This window comes from Adiantum capillus-veneris, chromosome 15 (assembly GCF_014529385.1).
Source record: "Adiantum capillus-veneris isolate H3 chromosome 15, ASM1452938v2, whole genome shotgun sequence".
NCBI classification, from domain to species: domain Eukaryota; kingdom Viridiplantae; phylum Streptophyta; class Polypodiopsida; order Polypodiales; family Pteridaceae; genus Adiantum; species Adiantum capillus-veneris.
Genome location: NC_140945.1, coordinates 62181954 through 62197412, shown reverse-complemented (window position 1 = coordinate 62197412; position 15459 = coordinate 62181954). Strand labels below are relative to the sequence as shown.

The following is a 15459-nucleotide window of genomic DNA, read 5'->3' as shown; positions in this document are numbered from 1 at the left end:
TAAAAATAATTTTTAAATTGTTCTATCGCTAACACATGCCAAAAACCTTCCATCAACATTGAAATTAAGCAAATAGGTGTATCGCATCTACAAATCAAAATGGAGAGCGCAACAACTAAAATACTGCAGCACGAGAATATTTGAGGCAAAAGTTAATACTGATAAGCACATATATATCACCCAAAAAACTACTTCTCAAAACCATTGCAAGGTCCACAAGCCTTTAAGGCTGCATCAGCACCCGTGAACCTCCAAGTGCTTGGGCTAACTCCAATTTCGTTAGAGCATCCTGATGCATGAACTCATGAGCATGAGGGTCAAGGCCAAGTACTTGCAGAAATATGAAGTAAATGTGCTTACATGGCATATACACAAGGCGCTTGCTTTCTCGGTTTTGAAAATCCTCGCAAGTACATCTAGGAAAATCTGACATTGTCACAGAGTATGTTACTCCCTTTGCACTTGACCCCACACTCTTAACATAGAAAACATGTGTTTCATTGCAAAACACAATGACCTCTCGCACCAACTCTGCTGCCATGGTTCTACCCACTTCAATCTTGCCATGAAACTCCTTTGTTAATCGTGATCTCCATTTCACAATCTTTCCATCTCTAAATTTGGGACGGATGCTGCTTGCAATTGCGTTACCTCTTGGGGTTGCAAATTTGTGCCCTCTGCAACCACCCAAACACCGGGAGCTGGACCTGGTGGCCCTTCAACTATGTTGTGAACCTTCCATGTGTGCATGTTATTGGAGTTACAAAACCAAATGTACCCTTCCATAATGCCTCCTTGTTGTGAACCAGATGGAGGATATTTTCTGCGACCCCAAAATCAAGGAGCTGGCACCCCTATTTTGGCATCCATTGAACAATCATTAATGAAGCGCCCACATCTATCTCCATCTTTTGACACCACACCAAAACAACTCATCTTTCGCCCAGGTTCTGTTCTCCTTATTGCCCAAACTGACTTTGCTATATTTACTTCGGGATATGGGACATCCCTTGGAGTTTTTTTTTTGGCCTGAAGCCCACCAATTGAACTTGTCATTGTAACATACTCTGGCTTGTGGCTATCCTCCTCCAAGACAATATTCGCATCAGCAAAAATTGGCCTCTTTTTTCTAATACTCTTTTCTTGGAGTATATTTCTATTCATTTCAGGACTATTGACACCCATTTCATGCATTGAAGAATGTGTGAGGTCAACTAGTTTCTTTCCTGTTTCCACTGAAGCAGATGAAGGTTGGTTCATGAAGCGATCTGCCAAATCTTTAATGCCAGGACCGGTGGAGCTCCCAACACCTTTCAAATAGGCATTATATTTCACACTTTGAAGCATGGCTAAAGCCATATATGCACATGTTGCCTCATACAAACTTATGTGATCCTTATAACCAACAGAGGCTCGCATACTAGCATGTTTTGACTCAGACAAGTTTGTGTTAGGGACAAATATTCCTGCAGCATCTTGTGATACAAATCTTTCCCCCCAATGAGGCACTCGCACATCCCACCAAGCTAGCCATGTCTCCAACGAAGCAATATCCCCTTCAATGGCCATTCCTGTTTTCCAAAATCTTCTAAGCTCTCCCTTACAATGCTCAGCGGCATTCTCTGTAGGTGCTGTTCTCCACTTGCGGCACAAAATCTTGTGCTCCTCTTGAAATGCGGGACGGATGCACTTGCCAGTATGTCGAACCATACTTTGCTCCCAATGAAATAAACATGATCTCTCTTTGTTTGGAATAGACCTCTTTGCTCCTCCAAAATAAACAGTATGCATAGCAATCCAATTGGCACTGGCTTCATCTGCCATAAATCCCCTGAACTCTGGCTTATCAAAACCCTGTTCCTTAACCACATTGTTCTGCATCTTCCAAAATTCAATCTGAGCATATTTATTTTCCACGCTAAACTCAACAGTTGCAATGGTGAGCAGCTCTCGTACGTAAGGGTCATAGACATGCGCTGACATAGTCGACCATCCTTGTACACGGTGAACATGATCAAAGTGCACCCACATTTGCTCTAAATTACCTCCAGGGCGCATTCGATTCACCAAATCAACTCCACTGCCTGGTCCCTTAATTGAAATTTTAAATACATGAGGTTGTACCTTTTCACCCAATTGACCTGGGAAAAGGATACTATGGATGAAAGGATATCTGCACTTGCTTTTCAAGTCAAGCACTGCCTCAAGACCCTTTGAAGTGATATTCTTTGATCTTTTTGCAGACTCCAAGCTTCGTTCCACTCTCCTTTTATTTGAAAGGGGAGTCACACTGTCAAGGAATTCAGCAAATTCCAAATCTTCAATCATAGAAGTTGCTGTTGAACCCGCTCCAATAAGCTTTTCCATGATAAGATCATGGGTGGTGGCCCGTTCCAATTGTTTTGCAGTCACCAAAGAATCTCGACTCGCACGATCAAGCAACATTTCATCAATGTTACTTTCAACCATTCGACTCCTCCCTTCTGAACATGGATGATTATGTTCTCCAAGATGCAAAGCACACCTAGTACAATTATGCTTATCTCTAGGCAAACAATAGTAAATAACTGCAGGACATGTAGAAACACATTCGGGAATTTGTCCACAATGAGTGCATACCAGTGTGCCATACTGAGAAGAGATCAATCCTTTAGGACTAGATTTAACAAGCCTACCTTGCCATTGAGACTCATTGGACATATTTGAACGCAAATAAAATGGACAATCAATGTTGATGCAACGCAAATGCCCAGAGCATCTACTAAATCTGACAACACCATCGAAACTATCACTACTACAAGTAACATACTTTGTCCACATGTGACTATCATGTCTTTGTTCCATACCACTCATACCTGAACAATGACCAGCTGGCGGTAATTCAAAAGCAATATACCCATCATAATGAGCTGGGAGCTCATCAGTAGGGACCACTTTCTTGGCTTGATGGAGTGCAATATACAAATTGCTTTGCAATGGCATGCACTTAATCATGTCAATCACACTTGCATTGATCTCTGAGATAGGTACTTTCTTGTCTTTCTTGTCATGAGAAACTCTGCCAATGCCAGCATCAATCTGATCCTCACTTCTCATATCCACCTTGTAGAACTAGTGTTTCTCATGATCAAGCATAAAAGTTTGTTCACCATCTGATGATATAGTAGCTTCTACCTTGACTTGCGGTCCAGATAATGTTAATGGACGAAGACAGAAATTAGCATCACGAAGCTCAAAATGTTCTTGCAAAGAAGCAACTGTCAACGAGTAAATTCTGGTATCAAACATAAGCACTAGCTTTTGTCCACGCTTTGGACCAAAAACTGTAATACATCTCCCCATGGGTTAATAGTGTGCAGAGTAGAAGGTAAGAAATATTAGCAAGCATTGGCATGGTTTTGAACGATACAACGGGTGTAAATATAATAGACTGATATGCTTAAAATCCTATTCATAACCGCAAGCCGCCAAGAGGATTGCATGTTCGTGTTCCCAAGAACAACAATCATAGCTTTATAAAATATATTATAATAAAAAATTAATCACTTTGAGTTTTAAGATTTTCAGTGAATCGTGCATAGTAATGACAAGCGAATTTCACCTACCCTCTTCAATATCCCATGCACAAATCCCAAATACCCTCTCCAACCGCATTTTAGAGTGTTTGCACTTTGCTGAGCTACGGGCATGGTCACGCGAGGATTAGTTAGAACCAAGCCCCGGAAGTCTCCGACAAGAGCTCATAACTTCCACCTTCGATAGCAAGTAGAGAGATGAAGATCGATGCACAGATGAAAAGCTGGCAAGCGTCAGATATGGTCGGCAAGCGTCAGAGATTTTTAAGCTTGAAAATCAAGGTCCCATGGTATTATGATTGGGAATATTTAATTTGCAAGCCCAATTTACACTATAGACCGGGATATGTGAGCACTAAGCTAATCTACCAGCATTGGGACTATGCCCCAAACAGGTAATATGGTGAGGGATGCAAATAGTTGTACATGTGCCTTCGACACACAGGTTAGTTTGAGATAGATTCCAAAGTTCCATAAAACAAGGTCAAATTAGCTGTATGTGTAATCGAAGGAAAGCTCTAGTTGAGGGTCTCCCCCACTCTTGGATCAGACATACTACAAAGTAGGACTCATTTGAGATAATATATGGGACAAAGTACATTGCCTTGGAGGATTAAATGCATTTGTCCGAATTTTACAATAGTTATTTTAAGCGGACACTTTCCCCGAACAATGCAGTGAAAGTGTTACAAAAAGATTTGTTTTTTTATAAATAATGCAATTTTTCAATTGCTTTCTTGCATTAAAAAACGTTATTCAGGCCCTGCGTCAACGTCTTGTGTAAGGCCAACGGCCGTCCACACCTCTTAAAGCCACCCACCTCTCTGGAAGAAAAACACACCTGCCCGCACTCTCCTTGTATTGCGGTCACCTAACCTCCTTCCGGTATCTAGTTCGATTCCAAAAAATTGGGATAACCAAGTATGTAGAGCAAAAGGACATGTGTGGCAACAAAAAAAAAACGCTGCTTTTATCTTTTCCAAAATAGGGTCAAGATGCACTGGCTCTTATTAATTATACGTTTTTCTTAAAGAAGCCTTTCTATGCTGCAGACCTGGAAGTCTTGCCTTGAAAGCTGCTAGCGCTACCTCTTGCCCATCTGTTGCGCTAACCACAACAATCTAATGCGCTAACCTCAGCCCTCTCTTGCGCCATCCCTTGCCTTCAAACCTCAGCCCTCTCTTGCTCTCAAGTTATGCCCTTTGAGGCCCTAACCTCAGTCCTCTCTTGCGCCATCTCTTGCCTTCAAACCTCAGCCCTCTCTTGCTCTCAAGTTACGCCCTTTGAGGCCATATACTCTCTGTAGCAAGCAATCTTCAACCTTCAAGCAATCTTCTCTGTAGCAAGAAATCTTCAACCTTCAAGCAATCTTCTCTACAGCATATGCGCCTTAACCACTACAGATCGTCAAGCTCGGAGTTCACATAGAAATTGTCATGGGGAGAAGGGAGTCTTCCTCGGCTCGAAAGCCTCCTGCTAGGTACCTTTGTAAACTACCTGTAGCCATCCGCGCCGGCGTGGATGGCTATAGCTAGTTTTTTTTTCAATGTTTAAGATGAAGTTTTGTAAGGTTTTTTAAGGCTACTAGTTTTAATTTAATTATTGACAGTTTTTAAGAATACAGAAACCTGTCACAGAAATCTTCCTAAAGCTTTCTACACATTACAGGAGGCTAAACTAAAGTACAGGAGAGATGCATTCTTAGCCTAATCTCTTGGATAAACCAAACTATTGCATACCCTCTATTGCTTTTGTGATTGATGGTGTCTCATAAATTCTGCTAGAACTGGCTGTAGCCATCCACGCCGGCGTTGGTGGCTAGAATGAATTTTTGAATGTGTGAATTTAGCTATAGATACGCTCTCTCTTGATATTTGCAGAGTTGCACATCTTCTCTTAGAACTGTCTATAGAAATCCACGCCGACGTGGATGGCTAGAAAGAGTTTCTAGGGACAAATGTTTTCAGAGTTTTATAGCTTCTGTTAGAACTGGCTGTAGCCATCCATGCCGGCATGGATAGCTAGAAGGAATTTTTGAATGTGTGAATTTAGCTATAGATACGCTCTGTCTTGAGATTTGCAGAGTTGCATAGCTTCTCTAAGAACTGTCTCTAGCCATCCACGTCGCCGAGGATGGCTAGATAGAGTTTCTAGGGACAAATGTTTTCAGAGTTTTATAGCTTCTGTTAGAACTGGCTGTAGCCATCCACGCCGACGAGGATGGCTAGAAGGAATTTTTGAATGTGTGAATTTAGCTATAGATACGCTCTGTCTTGAGATTTGCAGAGTTGCATATCTTCTCTAAGAACTGTCTCTAGCCATCCACGTCGAAGTGGATGGCTAGAGAGAGTTTCTTGGAACAATTTGTTTTTGCAGTGATTCATTCTCATTAAGCTCCCTCAAGATGTCCACGCCGACATGGATGGCTAGAAGGAATTTCTCAAGATAAAATTTTATAATTATGCATGCTTTCTTTAAATCTGTTAGTTGCCTCTTGTTATCCATGCCGACTTGGATGTTTTGGTGGATGATCAATAAATAAAGTTTTTGATTTTTTAAATTTCCTCTAGGCATCCACGTCGGCATGGAGTCCTAGAGGTAGTTTTAGTTTCACTGATCGAGAGCAACATTGTAGTGTGCTTTGTACAATTATTGACCCTACACGAGTGCCAGAGATAGCTCTTCTTAGTAGCTTGCAAAGAATGAATTTGTAAGTTTTATGACTTTCCATATATTCTATCAAAAAATGTCTACGTTATGTTTTTGACTATGTATGTATTGTATATGAACTTGGAATAGCATGAACACACGTGCTCTTGTGGTCACCCATCTTAGGGATGAGCTTGTCAACTGCTCCCACATTTGTGCAGCAGATCATGAAGCTTATGTAACAGGGCTTCCAGAAAAAGATCAAAAGTTGATTGCTGCAGTACGTAAGAAATACTCGAAGGGTGTGGAGCCTTGGTATCCACTTACTCGTCGATACTTGGGAAAGCTCTTATACGATGTAAGTGTCTTTGGCCTAATTTTTAAGAAAGATCTCGTGTTTGGTTTTTTTGAAAATTATGTGTTTTCAATTGTGTATTGAAGGATAAAATATCCAATTAATTGAGCCAAAGAGTATGTGCTTGTTTTTTTGCAAATTATTTAGTTTTAATTATGTGTTGAAGGTTCAAATGTCCAAGGAATTGAGCCAAAGAATAGAGCAAGCTAGGCAGACAATGACAAATGAAGAACTTATAAAAGAGGAGGAGAAGATATTGAATGATTTAGCACTCAAATATGGAGAGCGTGTTGGAAAGGTGGTTGAAATATTTTTGTTTAGGTATTTGCACATAGTGTAATAGCTGTTTAAACTTGGTTTTTTACTCGTTGCTCAAATACTACAGTTACTAAATATTGTTGATCCGAATCTTGGACCGGATTGGATGGTTCGAGTTCTTGCACTCAAGTGGGGTCCTGATAGTTGGGCTACGCTTGAGAAGCTGAACTTGATTGCTATGCATGATGCTCCTGTCTTGAGCAAACTGTTATGGGTTTCCTTGCTTGAGGCAGACAAGATTACTAGAGCATCTTATGGTTTAAAGAAAGGAGATCATGTGTATCGCATGTAAGTGAAGTTTCTTTTGACATTCAAGAATCTTTGATGTACGATTGATAGTTTTTTGTGATTGTTTTTGTTTTTTCTCATCTTCATTGTTATGTAGTTGGATTCGTAGAGAAGGCCTTCTACAAAGGATATTTGAGAGAGCCACAAAGTTTGTGGAGGACTTAACCAACATTGTTGGTGGTATTTTGTTGCCTCATGATTGCTCTCTTGCCTCTTACTTTGAGGAGCTCAAGTTTGAAGCACGACCCTATCTTTTTCCTTTGGAAACCTCTCTTGAAGCTAAGACAAAAGATGTTGACAAGCAAGCTATGAAGAAAGTGGACACAGTACGCATGGCATCTCAACGGCTAGCCTATAGGTCAAGCTCATCATACTTTTATTTCAAGCTTTTCATAATTACAAAGTTTGTAGTGATGTTATTTTGTTTGATTGTTTTAGATTTCTATTATCCTTGGTTGGAAAAGGCTTTCTTCCAGGGATTCCATTCTTAGCTAAGCAGTGGGCACAACTATCTACTAGGGAAGAATGCATGTACTCCCCTTCCATACATAAGCTCACTACTTGGGAGATGGAGACATGCCCATGGTGGATAGACATGGCTTCTGGGCATGTATTGGCGAGAGAGAGAGAGAGAGCTTCATGATACTATGAGAGTTGGTGGTGCATCCGTCGATGTGCCTCTACCTCCTAGAGTGAATGAGGTAATATCAGGTAAATGGTTACTCAAAACAGACTGAACCATGATTTGTTGAAGAGCTTTAAACTCTCTTCTTTCTTGACTCATTTGTTTTACATACTGGTCATATTGTGTTTTATTTCTTTTTCTAAGCTACAAATACTACTCACAAGGGAAAGGAGGTGATTGTTGAGACTAGGGTGGATGAAAACATGGAGCGAGAGCATGGTGAGCTATCACTTACGATGCAGACGTTTGTATGTTCATTTATTGGAGTTAATTCACTTTGTTTAGCCTCTTGTATTGCAGTAGCTCATGGGGAGATTGTTGCAAAGAAAACCATTTCTTTTGTCTACATCGTTGATATTCCCTTGTCTTCTCTGTCCTCATTGTCTGACTCACGATGCATGGCCATTTCTGGGGACTACATAGCCATTGCTGCTGATTTTAGGGCCGATGTTCGACATCCGGCATGGATTTGTGTTCATGAGCTCATGGGATCTTCACGCTTTGATGGAACCTTGTGCGTGCGTGGTGGGAGAACAGTCGCATGGGCTGCTGATTTTATTTTTTTGGATCTTCCCTTTGGTGGTTCCCACTTAGCCTCCCCTGTTGTACCCCTTTGGGATGTTTGTAGTGAGGATCATGTTCGTGCAGGCATGCAACTTGCATATTCTACTTTGTCAGACTCTGGGTGGTTGTTGATCATGGTCTCTATGACAGGTTTGTGCTTCAATCTTAATTTTATACAATACTTGTTGATATTTTTGTTGTATGTTTTCTATTGTGACTTTAGAAACCTCTTGCAGGAGATACCATTGGCTGGGTTGAGAGATTTTGTCGTGCATCAGAGATGACTGTTCATCGTCGCATTGTAGTTCTTCATCATGGAGATTATGGTTATGGTAATAGCTTTGGTGGTCGGATTGAGGTAATGCTCTTCTACATAATTAACTTCTTTGTTTCTCATTTTGGTGTGTTATTGTTATTTTTATTGTTCTAATTGTCTATGTGGTGGTGTAGTGTCATTGTTCTCTCTTACTTATGGTGCATAGGGTTGGCATGCAACCACCTTGCTTTGTGGTTGAGAGCACTCCTCTATTCAATCGACTTGGCATGCAACCTTTGGATTCTTACATGATGCACCATCTTCCAGAGTCTTCTCTAGCGAGATCATCATCCGGGCAGCCATGGCGTGGTGGCTTGCAACGAAGTCATTCTTTGATTGCATGTTTTGTGGAGCTTCTTTGTAGGCCTGGAGGTCTTTGTTTGGAGTTGGGATGTGGTACATCACACGTATTGGCAGCATGCTTAAGCACAGGGCGGGTGTGTGCAGCAGTCGACAATGACGACACTTTGATTTCAGATTATGTGCAACCATTACTTCGCCCTAAAAAGCGAAGCAGAGAGGGGGCCTCCACCTCTCTTGATGTTGATGATGTGGGTGACATGCCTTCGCGTGTCAACCCCTTTGATGACTAGTGAGAGTTCATCTTACACTTCATTTTCCCCCACTATTTTATGTTTCCATCTAACTTTTATGCTACTTTGTCAGTTTTTGGTATCATTGATTGTTCAGTATTTGAAAATTATGGATAATGATTCAAACAACAATTTGAGATTTGTTATGTTTCAATGATGAAGGTTATGTATTGCTTACATGTGGATTATGAGACTTACCTTTTTCTTTTTGTATGGAAGTGTGTTGCCAGTTTATGCTGAGGGGATTGCAAAAACCATGGCTGCTGATATCTGATACGATTTTGACACCCACAAGAAGTGCCAGAGGCGCAATGTTTTTATTGATGACGAGTGTGACTCCTCATAGTCATGAGATAGAACCGTAGCATTTCTTGTTGTTGTTAAAGTGTAGAGGCATGACATGTTTCTCTCTATATTCCACTAAATATTCCACTTGTTATCTTATAATCCTAAAGAAATCTCTCTTTTTTGGTTATAAGATATGACAATTGTCTCTTAATATAGTTTAGAAACTTTGTAGATGTATGAGCATTGTTGACTAAATTTAAAGTTAAAATTAAACTTATGGTGTTGAATGTAGTTGTGGATCATTGCATGGTTTGTAATAGCTTTGCTACCTGCTTGGGTTTCTCATTGCTCGACATCAAGCCTCAACTGCACAAAAGAATCTAAAGTCTAATTTTGAACAATGCTATTGCTACGATTACTTAGGGATTCTAGAAAAGATTCTCATTTTGAACAGTATTATTGCTATTACTTAGGGCTTTAAGTAGGATCTTCATTCATCTTTCTTGACAAAGCCCATTTGGTTTCTTTATTCATTTGCTCGGATTTTCCTTCACTCGACAATTCTCGCTCGCCACATGGTAGGACTCCACATAAAAAATCTACCCCAAAGGAGGCATAGGAGCTTTGAAGGCCTTGCTTGCTTGTCTTCTCAACATATACAACCTGTCCAAAAATACAAGCTAGCCCTAAGGTTTCTTGCATCCTCTACACCATCTCCTCCATCTCCATATATCCCTCTTGTCCCTCTATCACACAACTTGTAAGACGGACGTCTCAATTCTGTCCCCCTCCATGTCTTCTTTGCCTTTGTGTGGCAAATAGAGGGTAGTGCATGCAAAGACAATGAATACAAGATGATAGCACGAGGAGGAGTGAGTGTGTGTCTACACATGTGTGTGTGTGTGTGTGCACGTGCGTGTGCGCCTATGTGACACACACACACATATATCATGGAGGGGGAAAGGAGAGAGGGTGTGTGTGGGAGTCTCTAGGTATGTGTAGGTGTGTATGTGAAAGAGAGAGAGAGAGCGAGAGAGAGAGAGAGATTGTAAAGCTCTAACAGTATGGTCCAATGTGGCTTACAATGTGGGACTTAACCGTAGCAAGTCCTCCTACACTTAGATGAACATTTAATAACAAAGACTAGGGCAGACCTAGCCAACCCTCATATGTCTCCCCTATGATTATACACTTACTTTAGTAGGCCATGTCCACATCTAGAACAACTCTTGGCCTCCATAATAAAAAAGTAGAGAGGAACTCAAGAGCACGAGAGAAGTTAGGGTATATTTTTTATGTATTTAGCTTTCAATGACTTGGTATATAATAACTTATGCAGATCCTTGACAATTAGGACAACAAAGCCACAAGATAGAAATGGTACCAAAAATTTGTTACTTTGAATGTCTTGGTGTACAACATACTTTAGTTGTACACATCGACCTTGTGTCTCAAGGTGGGCACACTCTCCATGGATGGGAGAAGAGATTGCATGCAACATGTAGGCTGTTTGTGATCACGCTAACGAAATTCCTGCATGTAGCATCATGTCAAAGATTAATATGGAGATTTTAAATTGATTTTACAAAAAGGTTTGGACCACAAGCCTACCCCATCAAGAGGCCTTTTATAATTTCTCCCATTTCCATGAGTGTGCCTCATGGTTTTATCACTTATCATAGATATGCATAACCACTTGTTTTTTAATAAGGGTTGGTGGAATGGCCACCGTGATGGCTTCCGTGATCTCTACCTGCTACGGAAGAGAATTTTTCAGAGCATTCTAGGCTCTATCCGCCAGCCCTTCATCAGAAACCCTGGTGGATTCTGCCTGTGAGCTAGGTCTTTTGTTCCCGTTTGAGCCTGTCTCCATCTCTGTGTTGACCTCTTTAAGCTCCTACTCTAGTCAAGTCTTTTTTCCCATTCGTAGATTGTGTCCCCTATCGCTGGATGTCCAACTGTAGAACCATTTGTAGATTCCTTTGCATAAGAGCCCTTCAATATGCTTGCGAAAGTTAATTAAAGTAAAACAAGTACTTGAAATTTTTTTAAATAATTTTGTATTAGATTTCTTTTCTTGTAGGTAGTATACACCAATGATTATACATTTCAAATTTTATCAGATTTTCAAATTTTGATCGTGTATATTTCATTTTGCATCTTGCAATTTATATCACACAAGACGTTTGCAGGGCTTCATGCATTCTCTTTGCTTTGCCTTCTCTATTGTGGTCATGGCAACATTAAGCATTCTTAGAAATCTTATCAAATGTTGTACAACACTTAGGCGCAAGCATTCTCTTGTTTTGTTTGTGTTGCTACCATCAAAAAAATCCTTGATCACTCACAAACATATGCATGCACTCCCATTTTGTATTACTATCATAGGTTGTTGTCAAAGTTTGTCTACCAATCATGACACTTCAATCCTAAAAATTTAGCCTAGGTATAAAAAATACAATAAAAAACTATGGATAATTGAGAAGAATTTTATGGTGATAAACTATCAAGTATGCCTTTTGAAGACAATAAATTATTTGCAACCGATAGGTGTAGAGCCTTCTAATGACCTACTAATAATCAATGCTTTGTGAAATACTTAGGAATATTCTATTTGTAGGCTCATCTATGGTTACATAGATCAAGCATGATTTGTGTGAGCTCTCCTTGCATATTTTGGCATATTGAACCTTCACATTGGATCAAGGGCATCTATGCATCTCAAGTCCTGAAGAGGATCGAGCCTTTGAAGATGAACACCTTGCATGTGTGCCTTCTAGACATTGAAAGCTCCTTATGATGATGACCACAAATGGAAATTCCAACAACCTCATTGGTTATGCTTTGCAGCAATGGATGTGGGCACCAGTCACCATACTACAATCTTTTTATATTGTATAGCTTTGTTAAATATGGGGGCTACATTTGGTGATATATTGCCACACTAAATGGTCTATTCAAAAGCAATTTTTTCAACTTACTGCCTTGGGATGGACCTAGAACGTAAATCCCACCATGCAACTCCCAAGAAGGCACACCTAACTTATCCTTTGATTTTGCCAGAATTTCAACAGCATAACATCATAAAATGGCTCAAAAGACCAAAAAACCATCCATCATATCTTGGAAAAATTTTGGCAGAGTTTCCCCAAAAGTAGAGCAATGTGAACCCAAAATATAGGCTGTATATGTATGCATAAACTGCCAACAATAGAACTCGAGCATCAAGTAGGAATGACTAGTACATAGCCTATGGTGAGGTCATGAAAAGGATGCTCCAGCTACGTGTATCATTGAAAGGATCTCACATTTGAGAATCCCCCAGCATAATTAAACCTCATGCTATTGACTCTCACACGAAGGCTTATGCAAATCTCGTATAGTCAAGTCTCAGAAATGACTATCTTCCAGACCAAGTCTCAGAAATGGCTGGGACTGCCAAATAAAACCAAGTATGGCTCCACAAAGGCGTACAATGGAAGTTTCCACAAGTAACGTACAATACCAATAGAAAATGCGCTCAAACAGGCGCCAAATGATGCATATCCACGGCAACTTCAAGTGACTACCACCATCAGTGTATCACTCTACTACAGCTACCTGTACCTGTGTGAATCACCTGTACCTGTACTTGTCCCTGTAACATGTAACTTGTAATTTGCAACCTGTAATCCTGAAGCTGAAGGAGCTCGAAGAAGATCCTCAGTGGGGGCACCAAAAGAATAAGAGTGGGATGAAAACACACACAACGCCTCAATAATGACCTGACACACACTCTTGGGATGATACACACGCACACTATTGGGCATTACTCAGCTTACACAACCCACCTGGCTGAGACATGAAACACACCTATGAAGTGAGAGGAGAGAGACTACCCATTTACCCACTCCACAGAGAGAGAGAGAGACACACACACACACCCAAAGCACTAAGCTCAAAAGAGGAAATTTTTTTATGATTAGATACAATTGAGCTTGGGCCAACATCAATGGGGAAAATAGCTCACACAACATGGGTAAAATATGCCAAATACAATCACAAATTGGAGTAGAAGCTTCGCTCATAGGAGAAACTTACACGACCAATATAGCAGAAAAAAAGTGAGGAATTTGGCAAAATGGACAGTGCCATCACGTCTGGAACGGCCCAAAACTCTAGTCTACAATGTCAAAGTGGTCAAATCTTGAGTAGTTTATGGCCAAAACAGGCTCCAAAAATAGCAAAAACACAGTTGCGGAAGTTCCTCCTCTTCTCTCCATGTTTTTTCTGGTCTTCTCTCAGGTTTTTCAGTTCCCACACTTAGATTTATTAGTTGGGCACCCTTGGCCTTTTTAGTTGACCTCAAACGGACCCCAAACAGGCCAAAACTGACCTCGCAATGCATAGTTGTCACCCTGTTGCATCCATCCGCACACCTGGTACTTAACTTTTTCAATAATGCATCCCACAACCACGTGAAGTGGCCCCCAAATACAATTCTCATGATGACCTTTCTACATAATTATCTCAAGAAAACACCCACGTTGTGTCTGTACTCATCCACGTTGTGTCTGCACTCATCCACGTGCAAATATTGACCCCATTCGACCTCCTGACGCCACTAGATTCCATCTGACGCACCTGCTTACCGCATGTCATCAGCCCGCGAATAGCTTCCTCAAGAAGTTTTACGCGCTAGAAACTCCTCATTATTATAGAAAAAAGACACTGGTATTGGTGATAGTGAAAATCGATGCACTATGTACATGCTGTCCTACCTGTACACATGTGGGCCCCACTCAACCACCTGGCTCGGGAAAATGGGCAATCCTTTATTAGATGCCATCTGACGCACCTACTTACCTCATGTCATCGGCCCGTGGATAGCTTCCTCAAGAAGTTTTACGTGCTAGAAACTCCTCATTATTATAGAAAAAAGACACTGGTACTGGTGATAGTGAAAATCAATGCACTATGTACATGTTGTCCTACCTGTACACATGTGGGCCCCACTCAACCACCTGGCTTGGGAAAATGGGAAATCCTTTATTCGATGCACCATGCATGGATATATACATATGCGCAATCGTTTGCTCCAAAAAACTCATGACAACGTGTATTGTTTCAGAGTTGAGAGAGAGAGAGAGAGAGAGAGAGAGAGAGAGAGAGAGAGAGAGAGAGAGAGAGCATAATTCTTTGTACTCGTACCGAGAGGTTGAATATTAGTGGCTGCAAGAATTGATGTAGCATGCAAGATTTGAGTGAAGTAGATGTAGCATGCAAGTGCTTCTCTATCTCTCCCTTTCTGTGTCTTTTCCTCTGAAAATGTTTTCTCTAAAACAATATATGCTAGCTCGGACTATTTCAGAGAGTGTTTTTAAGAGAAGAGAGAACGCAATACTTTGTGGTGTCGAGTGGTTGACAGAGTATCAAGTGGTTGAAGATTAGTGGTCGTAGCTATGGAATGCAAATCTAACCAGAGAGCCACGCTTCAATGCTTAACCTTTCCATCGTCTTCATCTTCATTATTATGCTATTATGCTATGAAAATCAAGAAGAGTGTTAAAAAATAAGGAACTATTTCTTTCTCCTATGAATGGTTCTTCTCTTCCCTACCCTCATTCCCTGCTAGCTCTCTCCACCTTCGAAGGTGTTTGAGGTCTTGGGACTGAGGCTTGGGATAGTTAATGCTTTTTGCAAAGTTTATGTTATGGTCACAAGAAACACAAAGATTTTATTGTACCAAGTCTCTCTGGATGGGAGAATCTATAATACAAACGCCTTTTGGAGGGGGGACCGAAATCCGGTCCTCAACTTTTGTCATGTTCACTTATACTTTTTCTCTC

At 40.7% G+C, this 15459-nt stretch overlaps 2 protein-coding genes across 2 annotated transcripts; both read left to right on the top strand.

Moving 5' to 3' along the window:
- The first annotated feature begins 6375 nt into the window (after positions 1-6375).
- On the top strand, positions 6376-7676 carry LOC147440769 (uncharacterized). The gene is made up of 7 exons (XM_086483583.1): positions 6376-6582; positions 6746-6877; positions 6965-7006; positions 7167-7185; positions 7283-7290; positions 7537-7543; positions 7624-7676. The coding sequence occupies exons 1-7, from the start codon at positions 6376-6378 to the stop codon at positions 7674-7676; spliced, it is 468 nt and encodes a 155-aa protein (XP_086339709.1).
- Positions 7677-7832: 156 nt separating this feature from the next.
- LOC147440768 (uncharacterized) lies at positions 7833-9500 on the top strand. Its single transcript, XM_086483338.1, has 6 exons — positions 7833-7896; positions 8015-8089; positions 8171-8584; positions 8671-8792; positions 8885-9301; positions 9417-9500. Exons 1-6 carry the CDS (start codon positions 7833-7835, stop codon positions 9498-9500), a joined length of 1176 nt encoding a protein of 391 aa, XP_086339464.1.
- The last annotated feature ends 5959 nt before the right edge of the window (positions 9501-15459 follow it).

Coding starts and splice junctions, on each gene's coding strand:
- LOC147440769 (XM_086483583.1), top strand. CDS start 6,376: ATGAACACACGTGCTCTTGTGGTCACCCATCTTAGGGATGAGCTTGTC. Junction 6,583..6,745: donor TGGGAAAGCTCTTATACGAT/GTAAGTGTCTTT, acceptor TATGTGTTGAAG/GTTCAAATGTCCAAGGAATT. Junction 6,878..6,964: donor ATGGAGAGCGTGTTGGAAAG/GTGGTTGAAATA, acceptor CAAATACTACAG/TTACTAAATATTGTTGATCC.
- LOC147440768 (XM_086483338.1), top strand. CDS start 7,833: ATGAGAGTTGGTGGTGCATCCGTCGATGTGCCTCTACCTCCTAGAGTG. Junction 7,897..8,014: donor AGTGAATGAGGTAATATCAG/GTAAATGGTTAC, acceptor TCTTTTTCTAAG/CTACAAATACTACTCACAAG. Junction 8,090..8,170: donor AAACATGGAGCGAGAGCATG/GTGAGCTATCAC, acceptor CTTGTATTGCAG/TAGCTCATGGGGAGATTGTT.